Source organism: Hypanus sabinus, chromosome 9 (genome assembly GCF_030144855.1).
Source record: "Hypanus sabinus isolate sHypSab1 chromosome 9, sHypSab1.hap1, whole genome shotgun sequence".
NCBI classification, from domain to species: Eukaryota; Metazoa; Chordata; class Chondrichthyes; order Myliobatiformes; family Dasyatidae; genus Hypanus; species Hypanus sabinus.
The window spans coordinates 10,530,950-10,542,595 of record NC_082714.1 but is presented as its reverse complement, the minus strand read 5'-3'; the positions used below and the strand labels follow the sequence as shown (position 1 = coordinate 10,542,595).

Sequence of the window (11,646 nt, the reverse complement as noted above, 5' to 3'; positions counted from 1 at the left end):
AGAGAAGTTCTAGGAATCACAACCCTCAGAAGAGATTTATTGCTAATTGCAAAAGTATACCTCCAAGTATTAAAATATTTAAACCTCCTCAATCTTTTATTGTTCAATAATATTCTTCCAAACTCCACTCAGTTTCGGACCAACCTGCCTAATTGATCTACATTTTCTATGGACCCTCATGAAAATATAACACAAAAAACCTACCGTAAAAGAAAACTTATATTCATTGAACCTGTGCTGCTTATTCCTTAATCTTTTCCTGCATTCTTGAAGAATATTCCCAATTATTAGTAGAAATAGTCTTTGCTTTCACTTCTCTTTCAGGCAGCATACCAGGTGACAACTTTGAATTTTACTTAAGAGTTTATCCTCATTTTCAACCTCAATTTAGATTGTGCAGCCACCTAGAGCTGGCAACTAGTGGAAAGTTATTTGATCCAAGTAGAAATTCTGCACAGAAGTCTGTCTACTCTTTATTATGCATCTCAAGTACATGCAGCCTCTCAAAAAAAAATTAAATTCTTTATTTAAACATCTGAATAGCATCGCCAGTTTAGCGACAACTAAGGAAATAAAAACACCGAGACCAAGTGAAAAAATTTACAAAAATACATTGCACAAAGTCCTGTGTTGCTCTTGAAAAATAAATATAATTATTCACAAAGTTTCTCTCCCTAAATCCCCAATTCTGCTTTACAGGCAGAAGTATGACCAGTCTCTCATAGTTTACAAAGAGTGCATTTCATACTCCAAGTCTTTCAACATAGGCCACAAATTTTATGCCAATAGTTAAATATATGATTATATTGGTTAATATGTTTATATCTTTGAACTTTTCTCTTTACAAATACAAGGACTTTTGTGCAATATACAAATAAACATTATCCAATATCTAATAAAAATGGTCTGTACATCAATTTCCTTGCACCACCCCTTTCCGAATAGAAAGGCATTAGATACTCCAGTTACGCAACATGAACATCAGACATTCACCAAAATAAAATCGAGACAAAGAAATGCTCTAAAAATGATGATAAAGCCATTAACAGTTCAGCTGGCAGTTTTTTGAAAACATCTGATAGTAGGCGAGTCAACAATATATGTTATTCATGCCACAGTTCCCAAGAACAAACTCATGTCCAGAGTTAGCCCCAACCTTTCCAGTATATACAGCTGTAATATTAGCACAATCCACATTTCACTGATTTGAAGGGTTGCCGTGTACTCTGAACCGATAGAGACAGGTATACTCCGGATGTCCCCAGTTGGAGAATATTCGGATTTCAATTATTTGGTATTTCTTCAAGCTTTTCTCCTGGCGTGGAAAGAGGGAATAACAATACAGGAATAGTAACGTAGCAGACATCTACGTGATCATACATTAATAGCAACTTGGATTTACATAGCATCTTTTTATGTTGAAATACCCCAAGGTATTTCATAAGTAGCAGGAGTAGGAGTAGGCAACTGTGGCCAACAAGGGAGGTTAAGAACTGCATAAAAGCCAAGGAAAGGGCGTACTCGCAAAAGTGAGTGGGAAGGGGGATGATTGGCAAGCTTTTAAAATCCAACAAAAGGTGCAATAAGGGAAAAGATAAAATATGAGGTCAAACTAGCCAATAATATAAAGCAAGTCTGTAGGTATATTTACGGTGCAAGTTGATCGTTTCCTGATCACTCAGAGCATCAAAGGATATGGTGAGAAGGCAGGTGTATTGAGTTGAGTGGGATCCGGTATCAGCCATGACGGAATGGCAGAGCAGACTCGATGGACTGAATGGCCTAATTCTGCACCTATGTTTTATGGTCCAAGTCAGTTATCAAACAAAATATGACACCTAGTGATATGAAGTGTTACAAAAGATTACTAAAATCTTGGTCCAAGATAGTCTCAGGGGAAAGAGACAATTTGAGGAAGGAGATCCAAAATTTCAAATCTGGGTAGGGAAACATTTAAATTCTTAATATAAAACAGACATTCAATTATCTGATTACGTCTTACCACTGAGTGCAGATAGATAGCATTCTACTAGTTATAGTAATTTAAATCTTGAAAAGCCGCCAATACACTTGTTAAAATCCTCACAAACCAAGTTAATGGGGGTAAACCATGAACTACGGAACTGCAAACTCAATTTAAAAGACATGGAAGAAAAATTTAAAATTATTAAATCTAATGGAAGTAATGAAAGGTGAAATTTGAAACTAAGTTACCCTGACTAAGAAGGTTTGTATTGCCTCTCCATCTTGATTATATGTGTATTTCCCAAACATCATGCCTTCCTCTTGGTACTCATCCTCAAGCCCCTACAAAAAAAGAACACAAGATCAAAATACTCACCGAACAAAAAGAAGGCATTTCATCGCAACATTCTGAAGGCTTAAGATATTGCGACGAATGCCCATATTCTTTGGGGAAAAGTTACATTGGACTATATAATGCAACTTTTTTCACCTGGGTTTAAGGAGTCAGCACATAAACCACTTCAGAACAAAATGACAACCATCAGAACTATGTGAGCCTTCAATTCTCGACTCCTCTCCAATTACCAATCCAATGGTAGGTCAGTCTTCACAGTGACCATGGCTGACTTGAGATCACAGGCAACATTGACAGTGATGCTTTCTATCCACTGAAGGTCAGACTTGAACTTACATAAACACTGAAGTCTTTGGGTGCACTGCTAATATTGCCCGCTGGTGAAAGAGACTTTGGTATGTGCTCCAGAGTGAAAGCAGAAGGGTAGATCTCCACAGACAGGCGAATAACTAGATAACCCTGAGATCCTTTGAATGCCCAGCAGTTTCCAGGATAAACATCGGGCTGCAAAACAGGATTAAGAAACACTCAAAACACTGCAGTCTCCATTTCTTTCAACACTAGAAAACAAAGGTTTTTAAATTCTCAACTAATCCAACTAACATTCTGAAAATCTTTCAATTTCCATTAGACTTTTGCAGCACAACAAACATATTGACAAAAAATGTATTAGTTAGTTCAAGTGACAGTCAGATTTCTATCCTACATTGGTTCACCTCATCATAGTCTGTTAATTAGTATACAGGTTGAATATCCCTTAGCCAAAATTCCAAAACTTCTATTTTTTTTTGACAAGATGTCACCAATGGGAACTTTCACAAGGCTCTGGAAAGGCTCCCAGGTGAGACACAGGTTTCTGTGCCCCACAGACAGCTCTGAGAAGTGATCTCACATATGTAATGAATGGATATGAAAAATAAAAAACACTGCATAAAAGAGAAAGTGAATTATCTATCGATTGTGTATTGAAAGAGTGGATCTGTCAGCAGAGTGAACAATGTGGGCCAACTCCAGCACATTCTCAGACTGTGTTGGTCATAGATGAAACCAATGCATTTCACTGTATATTTCAATGTACATTTGACAAATGAAGTTTCTTTATATGCAGTTAAGGATTCCACCAGCAGGGGGAGATAGTTAACAAATGTTAAACCCAGGAAGACACTGTTGAACTCCACCAGACCCAAGCCCGGCTGCAAAAGGAGGAAGGATTGGCAGGGGCGACCAACCACATCCTGTAAAAATCCTAGAGCTACAGAAACTCCAAACACCTCATTCTTGGGGGAGAAAGGCCAAGAAGATGGGCAACTATAAAGACTGACCCAGGCCAGAGGACTCTGTGGGCACCCTACGCTCACCAAGTGGAATGCAAGTGGTCTGGGCAGGAAGGTTTATAACACAAGCAGCATGATAAACAAGCAGCAAAAGATGATGTTCCAAAAAGAAAATCAGCAATTACTAAGCCTCGTCATTATTCTTAGGTGCTCAGTTCTTCCACAAGGCAAACTTGAGGCAGATTTTTTTTGGAATGGATATTAAAATCTTCTGAATCCTGTTTTTTTATTAAAAATAGAGAGCTACAGTATGGTAACAGGTCCTTCTGGCCCAAGAAAACCGTGTTGCCCAATTACACCCATGTGACCAATAAACCTACCAACTCCGACTTCTTTGGAACTGTGCGCTCTAATCTATTCTTGCATGGATAACTTTTCGAGAATGGGGGTTTAATCTAGAAAGGGGGCAGAACACTTTACAGTGCCCATAATCAGGGCCATGGTTCAAGTCCCACCACAGTGTGTAAGGAGCTTGTACATTCTCCCATTACTATGTTGGTTTTCTTTGGGTACTCACGTCATCCCACATCCCAGAGAGGTTCAGGATAGGGTATTTGTGGGCGTGTTATGTTGGCACTGGAAAAAATGTAATATTTGCAGGTTGCCCCCAGTACATCCTTGAAATGTTGGTTTATTGACACAAACAACACATTTCACTATATTTATCTGTGAATATATGACAAATAAAGCTAATCTAATCTTTAAACATCATAATTATCAAAGGCATTCATATCAGGAGACAAGGCTATTAAGGTAAAATTATCACTTCAATTCTCTACACTAGCTCAACAGTAGCAGAGACTGTAGAAATGATCTAATGGGTAAAGTTGAAAGAACAGGCCAAGTCTCCCACTATGCAATTACCTCAACAGTAAATTGTGCATTTATTTTAACACCAGATGAGATTAGACTAAACCACAGATAAAAATATAAAAATGGAAGAAGCTGGAAATCAAAGCAATATACACCAAGTGCAGGAGGAACTCAGAGGGTCAGACGGCATCTATGGAAACGAAAGAACAGCTGACATTTTGGACTAAGACCCTTCTTCAGGACTGGAAAGGAAGGGGGAAGAAGCCAGATTAAGGCCGGGGGGTGGGGTGTGGAAAGGGGAGTACAAGTTGAGAGGTGAGACCAGGTAGAGGGGGTGGTGGGACCAAATTAACCTGGCCACAATCAGGCCACTTCCAGGGAGGAGAAGCAACACCCCATAACCCATCTAGGTAGTCCAGTAATTTATCCCCCATCCCCTTCCCTCTTCTACTCTCCACTCTGGACACTTATCTCTTCTCCTCTGCCTGTCACCTCCGTCCTTCCTTTTCTCCCATGGTACACTCTCCTCTCCCAACAGATTCCTTCACCAGCCCTTTACCTTTCCCACCCACGAAGCTTTGCCTTTCACCTTCTAGTTTGTCCTCCTTCCCCTCCCGCCCACCTTATTACTCTGGCGTTTTCCCCCTTCCTTCCAAGTCCTGAAGAAAGGCCTTGGCCTGAAGCTCGACTGTTTGTTTATTTCCATGCCTGCCTGACCTGCTGAGATCCTTCAGCATTTTGTGTGCATTGAAATAGTTACAAGTATCAAGCTCATTAACAGTCTCTCCTCAGAATGGCACACCCTGTCGATGGAAACCAAGGCCTTAAAACTGGAATTTTAAAGGGAAAAGTGTGAAGTGCTGGGAGTGTGAGGTGAAGTGCAGTGTTTCTTGGTAAGAATAGTGTACTTTGCTTGCATAATTTTAGAATGCCATTGGATGATTAGATTGTGACAAAAAGATCATATACAATGCCTACTGTTGGGCTGCTTTTGTGGACAGAGAAACAATTAAGGTTTTAGAACAATGACTTTGCATTAGAACCACAGACAGTGCCTCATCCAACAAACACTTGCAACATTTTGCACTTCAATTTCAAATTTAGAGCCACAGTATCCAATTTGCTGAAAATCAATGATCTTGGAATAACAGACTCAACAAGCTAGTATAATCTTTAATGTTTTACAGAGACCCTGGAAATTGCATTGCATTACGGCAAAGTACAATTCCAGGAGGAGTAAAGTTTTTCAATCACCTTGAAGAAGTTTGGTTCCTCTCTCCAAATGCAATGTTAGCATTCATTTTGAGAGGGCTAGAAAATAGAAGTATGCAATGCCCCTCAGCTTTGTAGGCATTGGTCAGACCGCATTCAGAGTACTGTGAGCAGCTTGCGCCCCATATCTACATAACAATGTGCAGAGGTTGGAGTGGGTCCAAGCAGGTTCATACGAATGATCCCGGGATTGAAAGGAACCTATCAGGAATACTGGATGACTCCTGGGCCTATGCACACTGGTTTAGAAGAATGAAGGGAGAATATTGTCAAAAACTATCAAATATTTAATATCAAATAGGCAAAGATAAACTGGATATGCAGAAGACACTTCTAAATGTGGGAGAATGTAGGATCAGAAGGCAAGGACTTCTCTTTAGAACACAGATGAGAAGGAATTTCTTTGCCCAGGGGCTGGTAAATCTGTGAATGTGTGAGATTCTCCAGATGCTGGAAATCCAGAATAAGAGACAAAATGCTAGAGAAACTCTACAGATCAGGCAGCATCTACGGAAAGCCTGTACTTAATTGGCAACCAACCTACCTGAATAACCACTCTAGGAGACTGAGAGAAATACCAAAGTGGAACTCCAAAGAGACTCATCACAGCAGTTGCAGTCTCATAAGTTTCAGAACAGCGGGTGCTCAAGATGCTGCCACCTGGAACAAAAGCAAATGCAGCTATCACTGAGGAACGCCACAATGGAAATACTACTTTGGAAAGGATTATTAACCTGTTATAGCAACCACTCCTCGAGCACACCTATTTATTGCAAGACTAGGAGAGAAGTCTCTTAAGTGGGTTCCAGAATCCTCCATCCCGGAGGCCTTGCTTAATCATCGAGTATATTCCACCAAAACTCAGATTTTAGGACTCAAGGGATAGAGGGATTGGGCAAGAAAGTGGGCAGAATGCAGGTCAAGTCATAAGGAACCCAATTCCAGTTTTTTTCTTTTAGGATCAAATATACAATGAAACCAACTGCAGACAGCCAATGAACAATGCATCAAAGGCATTAAAGAAAAAACACTATGGTTGTCCCTTAGGTACATTGGTAATGCTGATGGATATTTCACAACCGCAAAAAAAAAGATCTTTTATGATTTTCATCATGGTGGTTTAATTACTTTAAGAGCAACCCGAGGATGTTTGTGGCTCAATCCCGTGATTAAAATAGCCACATATGTATATTATCCAGAAAGACTGACTGGCTGCATCACTGCCTGGCAGGAAACACCACTGTCTTTGGATGGAAAATCCTACAAAAAAAAGTAGTGGATACAGCCCAGACCATTACAGATAAAGCCCTCCCTACCACTGAGCATGTAAACTCAGTGACGTTACAGGAAAGCAACATCCAACAGGGCAGTATTCACTGAGCTTGGCAATTAGCTTGCAGACGTTTCATCACTGGCTCACATATCTTTGGCTCTTAGGGCTACATAGATGGTGAAAGAGCCAAAGAAACTCATACCAATAGAATTCAAAGGTCAACTGAAGGAGTAGCCAATCAGAACTGTGTAAATGAATGGTGGGGGGAGGGGGGTTTATAACAATGATCACTCCCAGAGAAACTCCAACAACTGTGCACTGAGGATATCACTTCAACGGGTGATGAAGTGTCTGCCAGCTAAATGCCAAGCTCGGCAAACACTGCAAAATCAAACGCCTCAACTCAAACTACCAATATTCACCACAATCCTAGAAAACAGTGCTTTCCAAGTTATGCCAAGTGTCTATTAACAGCTCTTCTTTGGGAAATTTTAATCTCTTTTCCAGGTCAATCAATCAATGCCATCACAAATTCAGTGAAGTACAGTCCTAGACATCTCTTCGGAGAAATCCATCCCGTTCACACTTGTGTGCCCTTTGGACGAACCATTTATTCCAGTTTGATATTCCACACCTTACAATACAATGCCTGGCAGTTTCACTGCTCAGATAGTTGGTACATATCCCACTGTAACAGAATTGTCACACATTCAATATGAATACAGCAGCCAGAGTAAAACACTTCCTAAGTTGTATAAAGTTACACTTCAATAGGTTTGTAGTCATTACTATTTTCTACAGAATCTATTTATTTGGGATTGCCATGCATTATAGTTCTCTAGTAGTGTCAAGTGTCCAAAGTCGGCAAGACAAGAAGTACCTGTGCTATTCTTAATTTGTCAAGTCTATTTATCATCTATGCTTCTCCAAAATAGATTAGTAACTAAAATATCTCATCTTCTACACTACAACTGAAAAGTTTCATGACATACATCAAAAATAATAAACCCTGATTCAGATTTGCTTTTGTACTAAGTGCATTTTGTTGCAGAATGAAAGGAATTTGAACTGTAGAGTTACATCACTTCCTTTCATCAAGGGGTGAATCTGTTCAGGAAAGATCCCACAGAGAAGTCAGAAACCACAAGCAGCAATTTCATCATTTGTTAGTTTTAAATCTCTATACTTGCACAACCCTTGCACATGCCAGTCTCAAGTATATGGACTTGGTGTGCACTTCCATTTGAAAGAAGCCTAAAGCAAAGCTTGACAGAAAGTCAAACAGGGTAGATTCACATTTTTCAAACAACATACTGTAGAAGGCTGTTCAGCCCATCAAGTCTAGGCCAACTCAGAGCAATCCCATTTTCCCCACTTTCTCTACCACCCCCCCCCCCCACAAACTTTCTCTCTCTCTTTCACACAGGCACACACACAGTCACCAAATATCTACACTAGACAGAATTTGTAATTGTTAATTAAACTATTAGCAAGTCACTGGGTTGCAAGAGAACCATAAGACATAGGAGCAGAATTTGACCATTTGGCCCATCAAAGCCATTCCATCATGGCTGATTTATTATCCCTCACAAATCCATTCTCCTGCCTTCTTCCTGTAACTTTTGGCCCCTTGACTAATCAAAAGCCTTTCAACCTCCACTTTAAATATACTCAATGACTTGGCTTCCACAGCCCATCAGCAGTAATGAATTTCAGATTCACCTCCCTCTGGCTAAAGAAATTCCTCTTCATCTCTCTACTAAATGGACATCTGAGGCTGTGCCCTCTGATCCTAGACTCCCCCACTATAGAAAACATCCTCTCTGTGTCCACTCTAAACTTTTCAATATTTGAGGAACAGGGCACCTGAGAGGAAACCAGTATGCAAACACCACAACCAGCTGTGTACACAACTTGTCCGCCAGGTGGAAACTGTTTATTCTGGTTTCCAGTATGTAGCTGACGATCGTGCAAACTGGTATTATCTGTGGCATTTAAAATCTGTCCATATTTATCTAATAATTCACATTCAGGTGCACAAATATGAACTGCAATGATTTCTTTAAAGAGATATTAAGCTCTATTTCACTGTAATCAGTAACGGAATTTGAGAAGGTATTAGTTTGACCTAGAAAAGGGGTTGAAATTTCCCAGAAACAAAAGAGCTGTTAATAAGCATTTACACAAGCTTGGACAGCACCTTTAAATGGTCAGACGCAGATTCAAAGAGAAACAGAACTCAACTTTATACCCAGGAACCATGTATAGTGTTACGGAAAGTAACAGATCTGCAAGTTCAGAGTATTATTAGTATAGCAATTCATTTACCGTAAATTCTGGTGTATAAGCCAAGAATTTGACCCTAAATTTTGGTCCTAAAATTAGGGGGTCAGCTTATACAGAGGGTGCCAACTTTGGAAAGATGAATACATGGAAGACAGGTTGTATTTATTGGCTGTTTTTGAGTCAAATTCGTTCCACTGTCATCGCAGGAATTCTTTGAATGGTTTGTTTCAACTCACATCTAGTGGCTGGAGCTCGGACATCAAACCACTAGGGATGACTGCAATGTCTGTAGTTTCAGCTTTTGATGCTACTTTTGTCTCACCTGAGAAGTGTGCTTTGAACATGTCCCAGGCAAGTAGCGATTTTTCCTTCCTGAAACCTTCAGGATGTCGATGCCATACCTCTTTAACCTACTTCAAGCAACCCGCTTCGCCCACCCAGCAGTGTTCTTGAACGTAAACAACACCCCGCGGGAATTTTCTGAGCAAACTTTGTTTTTAAGTCTCAACACAAGATCACGTCTATTCATAAATCAGGTGCACCAACTTCATGTAACTTTGAAGTGCTCGCTAACCTCACTTTGTTTTTCGTCCCATTTCAACGCTTGAACTCGAATCATTTCTCTGGTAACAATGAATCCAGATGATCGTTGGTGATTCACCCACTCCAAAACTTTTTTTTCCAGTTCTGGCCACAGGCATGTTTTCCTGTGATTTGCACATTTCGTCTTTGGCATTTCCTTCAGCCTGTCTTCTGCCTTTCTCCACTCTCTCACTTGTTTCTCATTTACACTAAACTTCTTAGCAGCTGCAGAATTATTCGTTCCTTTAGCAAAATCAACAACCTTCAGCTTGAAGCCATCATATCCTATTCGTTTTAATCTTTGTACATGGTGGTCACAAACTCAATACTGAGTATGCATACTGATCCCACCACCCCGTGTTGTTTTAACGAGATTACGATGGGTGCTAAATGGTTTCACGTGGGTTACATTTCAGAGGATTCTTTTCCATTGGAAACGTAATCCAAAATTTCCCTCCCTGATTTATTTATTAAGAATTTGTTTATAACGCTCTACAATGTGTAGGCCTGTTTTCTTAGCAGGTACTGATTCACAAAATTTTCAGGTTCCGGATCTGGCAAAGCTGAGTACCGGCATGTGAGATCTTGTGATCTTTTCTGGTTAAATCAAAAACCTCTACAAAAAGGGTCGGCTTATACAAAGGTAACATGAAAAGGTGACTTTTTTAACCTTGAAAATTGGGGGGGGGGGGGGGGGGGTCCAGCTTATACACCGGAATTTACGGTATGCAGTTAAAAATTATACCACATTCCTGGTTGATGCAACACAAAGCTGATTATGAACTTGGCATTGCAACAGGACCTTTGCATATTGTTTACAGGAAGTTCTAACTATAATGAACATAATTGTCTGTTTCAACCTTCAAAAAGGTCACCCTTGTTCTTTAATAAAAATCTGTAGGAAACAATGTCAATAGGTTTTGTACTGATACATGGGTGAAAGTGTCAATGGTTGCTGTCATTCCATACTGAAACTGACATTTCTGAAATACTGTACACACTGTAAGTGCAGAAATCCAGAATCTGCAGATTCAGTTTCATTTATCATAAATACATCAAAGCAAACAGCAAAATACACCATATACATTAACAACCACTGCAGAGTTTTCCAGTGTAATCTTTAGACATTCCCCACTGACAAAAATTCTCCGTTATTTATGTAATAGACTTACTGTAAAACACCCTGAAAAATTAACCTTGCCACTTAGATATTTGTAATGGAGTACTAACCTATAATTATTACTAAGCACCTATGCCTTTACAAATCTAATTGTGTGTGTGTGTGTGCTTCATGACAAATAGCAAAGAAAAAATCGTAGTTTAAAAAAATTATGTGGAATACTTAGCTGTTGGAATTTCAAGAGCATATGTCAATCCATTTGGTTCTTACACCAACCAGCAAAACCCTCATCGCTGTAGTAACACACACACACAAAATGCTGGAGGAACTTAGTGGGTCAGGCAGCATCTATGGAAAAGATTAAACTGTTGACATTCTTCAGGACTGGAAAGGAAAGGGGACTCCAGAGTAAAAAGATGCAGTGGAAGGGGTGGATAGCTAGAAGATGATAGGTGAAGCCAGGTGAGTTTGAAAGATACAGGCCAGGAGAAGAAGGAATCTGATAGAAGAGAGTGGAACGTAGGAGAAAGGGAAGGAGGAGAGGACCTAGAGGAAGGTGACAGGCAGTGAGAAGAGTCAAGAGACTAGAGTGAGGAATAGAAGAGGGGAGGAAACACTTTTTTTCTTATATAACTGGAATGAAAAA

The 11,646-nt window shown here is 39.8% G+C and overlaps 1 protein-coding gene across 3 annotated transcripts in view; it reads right to left on the bottom strand.

The window, feature by feature from the left end:
- Positions 1 to 460: 460 nt before the first annotated feature.
- The window catches only part of sun1b (Sad1 and UNC84 domain containing 1b), an 83,358-nt gene continuing 72,172 nt past the window's right edge, over positions 461 to 11,646 (bottom strand). For 2 of the 3 annotated variants that reach the window (XM_059979033.1, XM_059979034.1), the window contains exons 20-23: positions 6,284 to 6,399; positions 2,657 to 2,824; positions 2,215 to 2,307; positions 461 to 1,315 (exon numbers count right to left, since the gene is read on the bottom strand). In XM_059979033.1, coding sequence (XP_059835016.1) covers positions 1,199 to 1,315; positions 2,215 to 2,307; positions 2,657 to 2,824; positions 6,284 to 6,399 — 494 coding nt within the window. In that variant the 3' untranslated portion in view covers positions 461 to 1,198. Of the gene's footprint in view, positions 1,316 to 2,214; positions 2,308 to 2,656; positions 2,825 to 6,283; positions 6,400 to 7,192; positions 11,349 to 11,646 lie in introns of those variants that run through there. The other variant, XM_059979035.1, reaches the window with a different exon arrangement.